At 50.2% G+C, this 12,601-nt stretch overlaps 7 protein-coding genes across 7 annotated transcripts; 5 read left to right on the forward strand and 2 right to left on the reverse strand.

The window, feature by feature from the left end:
- The first annotated feature begins 402 nt into the window (after nucleotides 1-402).
- AUEXF2481DRAFT_457859 (uncharacterized protein) lies at nucleotides 403-1,411 on the forward strand. Its single transcript, XM_013484754.1, has one exon. It carries the CDS (start codon nucleotides 508-510, stop codon nucleotides 1,117-1,119), a length of 612 nt encoding a protein of 203 aa, XP_013340208.1. The 5' UTR covers nucleotides 403-507; the 3' UTR covers nucleotides 1,120-1,411.
- A 331-nt stretch (nucleotides 1,412-1,742) lies between these two features.
- Nucleotides 1,743-3,152, forward strand: AUEXF2481DRAFT_43865 (uncharacterized protein). The gene is made up of 2 exons (XM_013484706.1): nucleotides 1,743-2,641; nucleotides 2,696-3,152. Exons 1-2 carry the CDS (start codon nucleotides 1,766-1,768, stop codon nucleotides 2,903-2,905), a joined length of 1,086 nt encoding a protein of 361 aa, XP_013340160.1. The 5' UTR covers nucleotides 1,743-1,765; the 3' UTR covers nucleotides 2,906-3,152.
- Nucleotides 3,153-3,274: 122 nt separating this feature from the next.
- AUEXF2481DRAFT_43866 (uncharacterized protein) lies at nucleotides 3,275-4,946 on the forward strand. The gene is made up of 3 exons (XM_013484707.1): nucleotides 3,275-3,437; nucleotides 3,528-3,987; nucleotides 4,053-4,946. The coding sequence occupies exons 1-3, from the start codon at nucleotides 3,309-3,311 to the stop codon at nucleotides 4,469-4,471; spliced, it is 1,008 nt and encodes a 335-aa protein (XP_013340161.1). The 5' UTR covers nucleotides 3,275-3,308; the 3' UTR covers nucleotides 4,472-4,946.
- Nucleotides 4,947-4,995: 49 nt separating this feature from the next.
- Nucleotides 4,996-5,769, forward strand: AUEXF2481DRAFT_32862 (uncharacterized protein; the record flags this gene model as incomplete). The annotated part of the gene is made up of 1 exon (XM_013484683.1): nucleotides 4,996-5,769. One exon carries the CDS (start codon nucleotides 4,996-4,998, stop codon nucleotides 5,767-5,769), a length of 774 nt encoding a protein of 257 aa, XP_013340137.1.
- Nucleotides 5,770-6,080: 311 nt separating this feature from the next.
- AUEXF2481DRAFT_457872 (uncharacterized protein) lies at nucleotides 6,081-7,019 on the forward strand. Its single transcript, XM_013484755.1, has 2 exons — nucleotides 6,081-6,846; nucleotides 6,906-7,019. Exon 1 carries the CDS (start codon nucleotides 6,392-6,394, stop codon nucleotides 6,830-6,832), a length of 441 nt encoding a protein of 146 aa, XP_013340209.1. The 5' UTR covers nucleotides 6,081-6,391; the 3' UTR covers nucleotides 6,833-6,846; nucleotides 6,906-7,019.
- A 127-nt stretch (nucleotides 7,020-7,146) lies between these two features.
- AUEXF2481DRAFT_69599 (uncharacterized protein) lies at nucleotides 7,147-9,062 on the reverse strand (the record flags this gene model as incomplete). Its single annotated transcript, XM_013484725.1, has 2 exons — nucleotides 7,147-8,760; nucleotides 8,814-9,062. The coding sequence occupies 2 exons, from the start codon at nucleotides 9,060-9,062 to the stop codon at nucleotides 7,147-7,149; spliced, it is 1,863 nt and encodes a 620-aa protein (XP_013340179.1).
- Nucleotides 9,063-10,225: 1,163 nt separating this feature from the next.
- AUEXF2481DRAFT_8354 (uncharacterized protein) lies at nucleotides 10,226-11,825 on the reverse strand (the record flags this gene model as incomplete). The annotated part of the gene is made up of 2 exons (XM_013484674.1): nucleotides 10,226-10,389; nucleotides 10,445-11,825. 2 exons carry the CDS (start codon nucleotides 11,823-11,825, stop codon nucleotides 10,226-10,228), a joined length of 1,545 nt encoding a protein of 514 aa, XP_013340128.1.
- Nucleotides 11,826-12,601: the final 776 nt, after the last annotated feature.

Below are 12,601 nucleotides of genomic sequence, written 5' to 3' on the forward strand. Positions count from 1 at the left end.
AAGAATCTACCCGAAAATGTATGTTAATCCCCTATCAAACTTACAACATGCAGGGGATCGTTTCTTGTGCGCGCCCAAAAGATGAAGAAGTCTGCAAACCACACTGTCATGCAAGCCTCCGCCGCTTGTCGGAGGGGCTTGCAGCGGCAGTGACCATGCTGCTGTGTAACGGATGGCTGCAGACGTCAACACCACCGTGCACACACTGAGCCGCAAGCTCCAGAATGTTGATGGGTGAACTTTTCATGAGCTTTTCACGGCAAGTACAGGCTTCTAACATTATCTCCATGCCGCAGAGTCAACTTGTAGAATTTTGACAGGTTAGCGGTACGGCTCCCTGAGTACTGAGTGTCTTCATGCAAGTAAAGACACTGATAGTAGTGCTTGGTCGGCCAATATGTCCAATTATACGTCACATCATGTGAAGACCTGCGAATCCTACAAGAAGTAGTTCGCTACCGGCTTCCTACTCTCTGTCATGGCGTGATTGGTTGGTACCTGCTTGACATGAAGGTCCAAGTGCGGCAGTGTACCGGAGTTGACATGTTTGAACGCCCGGTTATCCACATGGCAGCCGTCAAACGTCGCTGCACCGCGAATCCTGATCTTCATTTGGAGAGCATCTTCATCCATCTGCAAGATGAGTCTAGGCGACTGAACATGGCATGCACTCAGTCATTGAAACTACTACATCATGAGCAGCTGTATCTAGTCCAGTATCGATTGACTGAGCAGGCTCACAACCAGGACTGCCTCTTCTGGAATGTCTTTGACTCAAACAGCAGTGATATTAGTTCCGTAGGGTCTGAGAGATGCTTCCAACCTCACTCGCTTGATCATCTCTTCAAGGGCGACGGGAAGCAGGCGTTGCTCGGATGCTTCCCGTCTCTAATATCCTCCACACACTCAAACGGCATGTGTATCTCTTGCTCTGATGACGGCCCGGGAGCATCAGGGCAGGGTTTTGAAATCAACGCTCATTTATACATGGTCGGCCGCCTTGGTGGCCATGTCTTACATACTCCTACTTTGAGTCAGCGACCCTCTCACCATCCTCGGTGTATCATTGTGTTCAATTTTGTTGCAGTTGCCCGTCCAGTGGTAATAATATCGTGTTGAAGACTTTTGGTCCTATTGTAGACGTTCATGTACACAAGGCGAGTTACCTTTGAACAACGGCGTGGTCTCATACCTGACGACGGACAGATCTCTTATCAGACCCTCGCTTTGCAACGCTCTGGGAACATATTCATCGTGATCTTCTTTACCCCGATATCAATCACGTTGTCGAGCTTCCGGAACATTCACTGCCGAGTGCTCGCCCCACCAACCTGATAATAACCACTGCACTGCTGCAGGGCTGCAAGTAGCTGCACGAATCCGTGACGACATCTGTGGCTACGACACGGTCTGGGAAGGAAAGACTTTGCTACAACGCATATCAACATACCGCTTCGATGAACATGATGGCGGTGAGAACTAGGGGTGAGCAGGGCGCGAATAAGTACTACTACGGAGGTCGTTCTCGCTTCGATCAACGGACAATTCATCATCACTGACGAACCGCGCAGATTTCTTTCACAGACCTCTCCCAGTCTATCGCGCGCCTCCTCTTCTGCACTCACGACCCACCCACCTGGCGTATCCGCAAGCAAACGTGAGTCTGATAGTTAACGCAGAGCGATAAGAAGCCACCCTGACAATGTCACAGTACTCGCTTGCAGGATTCTACGGCTACCAACAACCACTTACTGTCTCCAACAACATGTCAACTTTGTTCGATCAAGATACGAAGGACTGCTTCTTCAATCAAGAGTGTCCTGAGCTGACGGGTAGTGAATCTTCGGAGAGCCCCACTGCCTCTTCGTTCACCAGCGGGGGCTCCTGCACGGCTCCTTCTCCGTCTAGGGATACAAAAGACCTGACCTTGAGTGAGAGTAGAGTTGCCATGTACTCACCTGTATCCTATATGTCACCTTTGTCGAGCTTCGGTGACAATTACCTCAACACGGAGTCTTCCTGGTCCGAGCAGCAAATCATCTCAACCTTTGATACGTCGACACAGTACAACCATGGCATCTGGTCGTGCTCACAAGACTTCCCAACCCAGCTGCTCGCTGGTGTCACTGAGCGCACTCCGAGCATGCCCATCCAGTCTCACTTGGATGGACTGTTTCCTCACCCGACTTTTCAGGAGATGCCCCCGATGTCCATCTCCCAGCCATCTTTGGAGCACAACATCGCTACAGGTTTTATCGATTACGGAGCAGATGGACTGGTTGCGCCTGGGCACCTCTTCAACACCGCACTGGACCGATACGCTTTCGCGGGTCCAAATCCCGTGCTGTTCTCTGCACAGCCCATGGTTGGAGGCGCTCTTCCTCTCGCATCTTCCGTTAACAGCAGCGACGCTGAGATGTCGTCCGTGTCGGCCGGACAAGGAGATAGAGACACTCCCGATACAGTGCGTAATAACAGAGACGAGTACCTCCAAGAGGCACGCCGACGTGGTCTGTCCTACAAAGAGATCAAGCGCCGTGGAGGCTTCACCGAAGCAGAGTCGACTCTGCGTGGCCGTGTCCGCATCCTCTCCAAACCTAAGGAAATGCGTGTGAGGAAGCCACACTGGAACCGCTCGGACGTAAGTCGATATGTCGAGAACGTTATCATATTCCATTTAACACGATAATTGCAGGTCATGCTCCTCGTTGAAGCCGTCGAGCATTTTGCCGAAACGTCGCAGGGACCTTCCTCTCGTAAGGCCAACATGCGTCAGAAAGCCAACACGAGCAAGTTGCCTTGGAAGAAGGTCGCTGAGTGGATGCTCTCTCATGGTGCATCATACCCCTTTGCCGGTGCAACATGTGCCAAGAAGTGGGAGCAGATTCGTGAGATGTCCTTCTAGGCCATCGAGAGCGTCTTCAAGAGTGGTCAGAAGATGACAGACTCTCCTTAACGAACCAGTCGCAAGACTTTCCTTTTCCTGCATGTTAGGAATAGAGTTGCGTTCATTCCTCGTTGGCCCTGAGCGAAGCGGCAGTCGGTCACAGCGTCGGCAGGCTTCCTGGTAAAAAAGGATTGGTCATGCACTCGTTACCTGTATCTCGTAAATCAGATAGTGGCTCACAGCCTTGAGAAATGCGCATCTTTTCTGTACTCTTTTGTACCTACTCCATGGTGAGATGGCGCCTTTGTGCCGGCTTGTTCGGGCAACCTTGGCGTTAGGCAGTGACGACATCAATTTCTCTACACCGCGACGCGACTATCTCGGCCTCGGCTCCAAGCCAGCTACGCAACAACAAACCAGCATGCAATTGGGTCTAGAGGAAGCATTGCCATCTTTGGTGAAGGCCAAGTTCAGTACTGCAAAGGCCAATCAAGCCTTGATCTTCTCGTCCACTGAGCTCTCCATACTGCGGACCAAATCCGGTGCACCTGTAAGTCATCGACTTTCGTCACAACAAAGCTGCCAACTTGGAAGAAGGTATAGAGTTGTCGATGCTCTTTGATCTCTGACCAGTCGCCAGTTTCAGCTTCGATACTGCCCTGCGTTGGCGAAGAAGCCTACCGATAATGGCGATAAGCAAGCCAAAGGTCCAAAGCCGGACCCATTCGACAACCCCTCATCAGACTTGTTGATCGCGGACATCCCCAAATCCAGTGCTAGTCATTTGCTCGTACTGAACAAGTATCCCGTCATTCCTCAACATTTCATTATTGCGACAAAGCTCAATAAGCAGCAAAAACACATGCTTGAGTCAGACGATCTTGCAGCAACACATGCTTGTCTGAAAGCGTGGGAAGAGAGCAAGCAGAATGGAAAGCTATTTGCCTTCTTCAATTCTGGAGACCACAGCGGGGCTAGTCAGGCGCATCGTCATCTTCAATTCCTCAGCGTTGACGAGATGAAGCGTGATCAGCAGGAAAGTGCGAGTTGGAATCCACTCGTCGAAAGCATGTTAGATGCTCCTGCTAGGGAAGACCAGGGTAGGTCTCCATTGTCCGGTGTTGGTTTTTCAAGTAACTCGATGCTCATGGTATCTCGTGTCTAGGACTAAGGACTAATCCTGGCCTGTCTTTCACCCACTTTGCCCTTGAGCTCCCTAAGGATCCTAGTCTCGAGACACTATACTCAGCCTACGACAAGTTGTACGCCGCAGCTGCCACCGCTGTCAGATCCTACATCGCATCCAACCAGAACTCGGATCTGAAGCTTCATCCATCCGAAGGAGGATCATCGGCCATCAGTTATAATCTCGCTATGACGACTTCAGCCATGGCTATAGTCCCGCGCAGAAACGAAGGTGCGGCTATCAAGAACAAACAAGGCAGCGAAGTGGGAAGTGTTGCTTTGAACGGCACATTGCTGGCTGGTACCTTGATGGTCAAGCTGGAAGACGAATGGAATGCTTTGCGAGACGATGAATTGCAATTAGATGATATCTTGATAGCAATTGGCATCCCAAGGTAGGATTCTGCCCTGAAAGCCGCCACATTAGAGCCAATGCATGTTTTATCGGCAGCTGCCTAAAGCTGCCGATGACGACTTGTTGATCATCAATTCAGAGTTCGTGTCAGCGCGTGGCGCAGATGAAAGCGTACCCAGTCAGCGTAGTGCTGACTGTCAAGCATCATCAATTTGACATCAGTGGCTGAGACTCGTAAACAATCAATACCAAAGCTGACGCCTGTATAGACGACACTCGAGCAGGGATGGGGGTCAAGTAATGCTATAGCGACCGACCCAACACAATTTCCATGCGACAATAAGTGGCGAGTCTCTATTGTTGTCTCTAATGTGTCCTTTAAGACACTGTCGCTATTGTCTAGGTCAATAATTCAACACGAATGAGACAGTTCTAAAATCACTGAACACCCTTACTGTTCTTCTCACACCACTCTGCAGACACGTCTCACCTTCGAATTTGACCATATATTAACCACCAAACTTTCCAATGTACCAAATCGACACCACTCTGCTCTATCTCACTCAACATGCGCAGCAAGAACAGTATCCAGAACTATACTCCTCATGACAGTGACGCTATGGATCAATACGTTGTCCTACTTCTTAGGGAGGAAGAGATGATCGAGGCTATGCGAACTGTCAACCTCGAAAGAGCACCTGAACTGGCCAACAAGCTGGACAGAAATCTTTGGGGACCTTGGGATTATCTCAACAAATCCAACATGATATCTCCAGAGAAAAGGCTCGAATCTTTACAAAGACTCAAGAGGGGAGTTAAAGAAGCCGAGGAGCTCACTGAGATTCGCGATCAGAGAGGAAAGGTATTGGAAGCCGCTTCTGATGCCCTCCGGGTCCGGAAGGACTCTTGCAACGAAGATGGTGCCGAAATTATCACCACTACCAATAACACAAAGGATGCCAGGGATTTCAAGCCCAAAACAGTCACCACGGTCACCAGAAATCAATCAATACGGACCCCAAGTTACAACGGTACATACAGCTGGTCCAGGGAGTTCTGCCGCATCAAACAACAACACAAAAACGTCGAACTGTACAAAGGGCAAGATCAGGTTAGAGCCTGGAACCAGGTCCTGATTTACGGGACATATATCAAGCACAAAATCCCTGAGCAGCAATTTCGTCGTCACAACATGAAGAGAGAGAAGCACAACATCCGCCATCTTCCTGATACACTTGTTTATCAGCCTTTTAATGCTGTGACTCTTCACAATTTCAATTGTGAATACTATCTCAGGAGGAAGGCAGCAAAGGCTATCCGTATCATCGTCACGCAGCATTGAGAAAAGCTCCTTCTCTCGTCACGGAATCTGTGTCACAAAGCACTTGGACCGAGGATGATGATGACAAGGCGTTCTGGCACTAATTGATGCTCGATATGGGGCAACTGGTTGTCAACAATAACCTTACGCATCTACATTGAACTTCTCAAGCACCGCTCATGATCAAATTGGCAATCTTCATCTTACGTGGTCACGAGAAGCTGACTAGCGAATATTTTGGTCCACATGAGTGTATTGGACGGACATGGGCGACTCTGGACTCAGTATCGCTCGGGGGTCGTACTTTCTTGCATTACGATATTATCTTTCCTTATCTCAGCAAATATACTTCGTCAGCCCGATTACTCTTACATCCCCTTCGTGATATCAACGCCGTGCTGCTGCCTTGATACATATTATTTTCCACTAAAATGGTCCCTTCGTAATTTGGTCTGTGTTGCCATGGTACTGCTTTCTCCATATCGAACCAAGCTTACCTAACATCGCATCTTCCAATGAACATGCAGGAAGACTTCTCTAAATCAAGATGGCAGCTAAAGTGACTGACGAATTTATCCGTCAGTTTTGTTTGCTACCTATGCCCATTTCAATATAGCAAACAACCCCTACGCTCTTCCCTTGAATGTCAAAAGCTGACGTCCTCATTTGTATCCTCATCCATATTCCTCCATTTCTCGAACTCATTCTCCTTGAGTGCAAAAACTTCTCAAAGATGGACTCGGAGATCACACTCCCAACAAATACACTCTACAACATCTCCATTCACCTCAGTATCAACATACCAGTCCAAGCTAGCGATACATCAAGCTTCACCTTCGCACATATCGTCGCCCTCTTCGTCCTCGTCACAATGGGCATGTTTCTAGCATTATGGCTCTTTCTGCATGTTTTCGCGCGCGACGACGAACCGTCAAAGTCTATATACAGTGGTGACGATTCGTTTCGCAGCGACGATAATTTTGGGAGACCCAATCGCCGTGATCGGTCGGCTAGCACCAGCATATCCGAGGTCAGTGTACATTCTGATCGTCATGTCAGGTTCCATCGGGCTGAGACCTGGTAGACGATTTGCTGCTTGTGAGTTGCAACTCCGCATGTGAGTGCGTTGAAGCTCAGACTGACATGGGCATCATAAGATCCGGCATGGTGGTAGACACTTTGCACTCTTTGCTGCAGGCATGAATGAGGATGAGACGTATTGAGAGATGAAGAGATATATGATATGATGATGTTGTGGGTAAATGAAAATGGTATCAATGATTACGAGAGACATTACGCGCTTAGGCGCTTGAAAATGGAAAAATGTGCAACTTTTGTCGTTCCTTGTAGCCTCAATGAAGCAGTCTAGATCGAATTGGTCTCAAGCCGAAGACATGCTTAGAACAGCTTGTTGAGGAACCCACTCTTGGTCGAGGCTTGCACAACACCAGCCTCACTTGAGGTCTCGGATACGGTCTTCTCGGCAGTAGGGAGAGATTGCTCCTTGCCGAGACGAGGGTTGCGGAGACATAGCGAGAAGACGATCAAAGGAACGCAAAGGCAGATACCAGTGATGCACAACAGGCGCTGGATATGTCTGTATGAGACAATGACAGCGTCGCGCTCAGGAGTGCCGACGGGGTAGTCGAGAATGAAGAACAGAGGATTGCTGTATGCGTAGACAGCAACGGTAGCGTTGTTGGTGACAGCAGCCAAGTTGCGCTCAAGCTCTCCAGGGAGAACCTGAGTCCACAGGGCACCAGAAACTGTTGAGCCAAATGCCGATCCGATATTGTAGGTTGCAAGGTAGAGACCAGTGACCAGAGCAAGATGCTCGTGCTGAGTGGCTGCTTGGATGAGGGTCTGGACGGGGTAAGGGAAAAGACCGCCAGCGAAACCTAATACAACCTCGGCTGCGATGACTCCAGCGTAAGAGCTTTGGCTAAGTCCACCTCTGAATCTGAGCAAGATGCCAAAGGCAACCATGAACATCAAAGTACCGAAAACGATGAAGGGCTTCAGGTAGGGGACGCGGACACGCTTGCCAGGAAGAGGGATGCCAAATCGGACGAGAAGACCGAGACAAACTCCAGTCAGAACTGAGACGAAACTGTAGAGGGAGGTGATGCGAGTGGCGGACTTGACGCTCTGGTCAAAGGCAACAACCACAACAGTGTAGAGGTAGCCTCCTTGCATGTACCAGATGAAGTTGAGCATCCAAGCAACTCCAAGAGCACCCCAAACACTGCGGTCCTTCAAAAGATGGAAGGGTACGAGAGGGTGAGGAGCGCGTCTTTCATAGATGGCGAAGACTGGAATAAGGCAAATACCAATGACCAAAGGAGCGATGACGTGAGCGGTTCCCCAAGTGTCCGAAAGACCACCAGCAATGGTGAAGGGCACGAGAATGAGGGCAAACATGGCGATCATCAAAATGATACCGATGACATCGAGTTGCCAGAACAGAGCAACGAGAGTGCTACCGAAACCGTTGCGCTGGAAAGGAGACTGGTAGTTGTTCAGGGCGCCAGCCTTCTTCGCACGACCAGAGGCGATGAAGAGAGCTGCAACGAGGGGCATGGCGCAGATGGGGTAGATGATGGCCCACATTCCAATACCCCAGCGCCAGGTGGTGTCCTTCAATACGGCAGAAGTAATGTCTCCAGAAACCCAGGTGTTGATCAAGAAGGGCAGGGCAGGAATGTATGACCAGGCCAGACGAGATCTCAAAGAAGTAATATCTGCCACGATGACCTCGACGAGCAGAGTAACAACCGTGTAACCGATTTGGTACAGAATGGCACCTGCGGCGAAAGTACCAACGTTGTGTGCAGCAGCCTCAATAACGGTACCCAGTAGGTAGAAGAAGATGGAGAGGTAGACGAGCTCGACACGACCGAAGACATCGGCAATCTTGGCAGCTGTAGGCTGAGCTGCGGCAGCAATGACGGTGCGTACGATGTTGACGGTCGAAAGCAGGGAGTGCTCTCCAATCGAGGACAAGGCAGTGCTCTGGTTACACATTAGTCCCATGGGGCATTTGTTGTGTTGTTCGAGTTAATCACCTGATACGTGTATCTGACGGTACCGTCCAGACCATAGGCGTATGCAATCAAGAAGACACCAATACCAAGGAACCAGCGATCGAAAGAGGTGAGGTGGGCATTGATTGCTTCAATGCGGGCAACACCAGGACTCATCTTGCCCATGAGTACGACTTGCTCACTGGGGGCATCTTGTGACCTCTTAAATCTGACTTCAGTCTCAGTCTCGACCTTGGTGGTCGAGGGAGTGTTTGAGTCAATCGACGACATCGTAATGTGAAAGACCCAAGACGAGGTGTCGACTCAAAGGGCCAGTATTGGGTGATTGACTGGGTAGTGAAAGTGATCGACGAGGGAGCAGACTAGCATCTGCAGAAGGGAAACGCCATTTTATGTAGAGGCTGCCAAGTCAGAGGGAAGCCGCGGTCTGCGCAGCTGCGAAAGCGCCTCCGAGCAAAATGACGGACAAGCCAGGCAAGATTGGGTGATGGATTAGATAATCCCTCGTAGTCCAGAGTCAATTTTTATCTGATCCTGCAGGGTCTAGCGATGCGAGGCCGTCTATTGGATCGTTTGTCGAATGGCCGTTGCCCAGTAAACCTGTACAGCTGCGTGCAATCCCGTGTCGCTTTACCACGCGAAAAAGTACTTTGCCCTCCACCTTGTCATCTGTACACTCACTCCGATCTCAATTGAGCCATCACGCAGTCACATTCTGTCAGCGTCACCATGAGTATGTGGCGCTTCGCCACATGAGAACGTCGACTCGTTGAGAGTACAGAGAGAGCCGAGTTTGCAAGCCGAGCAAATCTTCGAACTACCGTGATGGTTCGATAAAATTTCATCTTATCAGATGCTTCAACGCTAACTTCTCGCGCTTTGGGCCGCCAGTGGCTTTCGAGGCGGCCGAGGTGTGTTTAGCTTGTGAGGTGTCGGCTCCGGACAGGTGAGGTCGGCCATCATAGACTTGGATTTCTCTTGGCTTTCAAATATACTAGGACAGCTGTCGATGACTGTGTACGAATCCTATCAGATTTGCAAGCGAATAACTTGCACGCCCAGTAGCAAAGAACGTTGCTTTCCAGAATTCAAACCCCTACCATTTTCGCTTCTGGTTTATTTACGCGTAGAGGACCGAATTCCCCTCTGGTGAAATCTGCGAAAGGGTCTTCGAAACGCACTGTCTCACATGCGATTAATGGAGCAGAAGAAGTGCCGAAGATTTGGAGTGTTCGAGAAGTCTTTTTCAAGATGCAGGCCACTCTTGGTGTCGCAATAGGAGCACTTGGCCATGATATCACAACACTGGCAACCAAAATCGGGAGGTATGCAACTCATAGATGTGAAGAAGTGGCATATCATCGTGCCATTGAAATTCATGGATGTATTATTCGTATAAAACTTTTCCTGCAGAAGTGGCCAGCACTCTTGCCTCAAACCTTCTCCTGGAAGTTGACATCGTCTGTCTTGCTGTAAGGCACCTCCTCGGGAGCCATCATGGGCTTGTACTTGGCGTACTTGACAGTGCCCAATACTGAAGGGCTGTCTTTGAAGATGGTGTCGAGCTCTTCCAGCGAGCGTCCCTTGGTTTCGGGATCTAACAGGGTTACAATTAGCATGGTGACAGAAAGTGTGCAACAAGTGCGACTTACAAAGGAAGTAAACAGTGACGGGAATGCATGCACCGATGCAAGCGTAGACAATGTAGTACTTGTAGCCAATGTTGTTGATGGCTACTGGAGTGATCATGGCCACTGCAAAGTTCCACAGCCAATGGTTGGCAGTGGAGATAGATGCCATGGCGACACGCAGTCTGATGGGTGCGACCTCGGTACAGTACAGGAAGTTGGCACCGAGGAAACCGATGGGAGTGAAGAAGCAGAAAAGGTAGACGAAGAAGGCGGCTGCGACGGATGCGCCGTAGTTGTCGTGAGGGAAAGATGTTGCGACAGCGAGAGCGACCATGCACAAAGCCATGCCACCACCGGAGACCATGAAACAGACGCGACGGCCGAAACGATCGATGCAGAAGAAGGCAACGAAACATGACAGGAACTTCCAGGTCAGAGTACCGGCAGACAATAGCTTAGAATTGTAGCTGCTCATGCCGAGACCCTGCTGGAAAATGGTGGAAGCATAGACAGAGATGAGGTTGGTTCCGGACATCTGCTGAAAGAATTGAAGCAGGATACAGAGACCGAAACGGTAAGCGAGCTTGTCTTCGCCCATGCTGAACAGGTCCTTGAATGAAGCTGCCTTGTTGGACGAATCTTCAAGAGAGAGTTCGATACCGACACACTCTGCTTCGATCTCTGGGGAGTCGACCGGCAGGCCCTTGAGAGCAGCCAAATTTTCACGAGCTTCCGAACCACGGTTCTGTGCAAGAAGCCAACGAGGAGACTCGGGGAACAAGAAGATCGAGAAGAGAACGATGAGCGAGAAGAGTAAAGCAATAGCGATCGGAGGACGCCAGGTGACGGATCCAGTCTTGAGCGTGTAGAAACCAAAATCGATCCAGGATTCGAGCGTATAACCGAACGAAATGAACATACCGTCAAGGACAACGTGCTTTCCACGGTTCTTGGCAGACGAACATTCCGATTGCCAAACAGGGACGGTAGCAGAAAGTTGTCCGACACCAAGACCGATAATGACACGGCCAACAATGAGCTGACCGAGTTCGAAGGCAGAACACTCGATGGCCTCTCCAATAAGTGTACAGAGAGCACCGATGAAGATAACCCATCGTCTTCCGAGGAGAGTACCAGTGTAACTACAGCTCAATGCGCCGATCAGCGCACCAAGTGTGAATGTTGCGATAACGAGACCCTGGAGAGTTGCGTGATGGGCCTTGACCTCGCCTTTGTAGTCGACCGTGTTGATGAGAGGGAATTGATGTCTCCAGTTGTCTTCAGAGAGCAACGGACCAAGACCAGACTGATTGTAACCGAACAGAATGAACGATGGTGCAACCACCAGCGCGATCTGAGCAATCGACAGGGCCTTGCCTGTGACTCCAAAGAAACTGACCATTATGGTGGGAATCAGCGACCTGTAGCCGACGATTTATGCACGCTTGTGCTGCAAGGAAGCCAAGTAAGAACAAGAATGGGCGTTGAACTTTCTACAGAAAGCCAAGAGTAGTCAAGCCTTTGGTGAAGTTTTGGCGTGTGATGAGCGCTGAAATCAGACAGTAGTGCAGACTGCAGAGAGCAGATCGCTCTGTCTTTATACTCTGCCAATTTCAAATCCGACCTCGCACTTTCCTCCTGGTGCACCGTCTACTCCACATACTCCATATTCGCAGTGGGTCCATTGGGGGCATGGGGATACGATAGCATGGTCAGCAAATGTTTCGACCGGCATCGACGGCACCTAGGCCAAGCTGGTCGGTGTGTCTCTCAATTCTGGTTCTTCTCGAACCGCTAATGTGTGGCCAACGTCGTCAAGATTGGTTAATCCCGCGTTGAACATGCATGTCTTCCGGCCCTTTCACGGTCCTTCTCCTGTTTTCCCCGAGGCGTACTGAGTCGGATAGGCCCAAACAGGCGGCCACCGCAGCAAAATTGCATCATTCAGAGGCCGGGGGCATGGTGGGGACGTCTGGAGATTCAACAATCTCCCCACGGAGCACCATCGAGAGGTGATGTGTTTGGGTTCCGAGCACGAAAAAGATGCGGAGCGTGGACGAGAAGATGCGGAGCAAAGACATATCAAACGTGGAAGTCGCGTCTGCGATTTATAAATCTCGGTAGGAAAGCCGAAAGAAAGTTCGAACGCGAGCGCCGACTCGTGTTTGGCGAGCCTGA

This window comes from Aureobasidium subglaciale, assembly GCF_000721755.1.
Source record: "Aureobasidium subglaciale EXF-2481 unplaced genomic scaffold scaffold_27, whole genome shotgun sequence".
Lineage (NCBI taxonomy): Eukaryota > Fungi > Ascomycota > Dothideomycetes > Dothideales > Saccotheciaceae > Aureobasidium > Aureobasidium subglaciale.

Excerpts from the sequence above, each read along its gene's own strand:
- AUEXF2481DRAFT_457859 (XM_013484754.1), top strand. The coding sequence starts at position 508 with ATGAAGGTCCAAGTGCGGCAGTGTACCGGAGTTGACATGTTTGAACGC.
- AUEXF2481DRAFT_43865 (XM_013484706.1), top strand. The coding sequence starts at position 1,766 with ATGTCAACTTTGTTCGATCAAGATACGAAGGACTGCTTCTTCAATCAA. Across the intron at positions 2,642-2,695 it reads CACACTGGAACCGCTCGGAC|GTCATGCTCCTCGTTGAAGC; the intron begins GTAAGTCGATAT and ends CGATAATTGCAG.
- AUEXF2481DRAFT_43866 (XM_013484707.1), top strand. The coding sequence starts at position 3,309 with ATGCAATTGGGTCTAGAGGAAGCATTGCCATCTTTGGTGAAGGCCAAG. Across the intron at positions 3,438-3,527 it reads GGACCAAATCCGGTGCACCT|TTTCAGCTTCGATACTGCCC; the intron begins GTAAGTCATCGA and ends ACCAGTCGCCAG. Across the intron at positions 3,988-4,052 it reads TCCTGCTAGGGAAGACCAGG|GACTAAGGACTAATCCTGGC; the intron begins GTAGGTCTCCAT and ends TCTCGTGTCTAG.
- AUEXF2481DRAFT_457872 (XM_013484755.1), top strand. The coding sequence starts at position 6,392 with ATGTCAAAAGCTGACGTCCTCATTTGTATCCTCATCCATATTCCTCCA.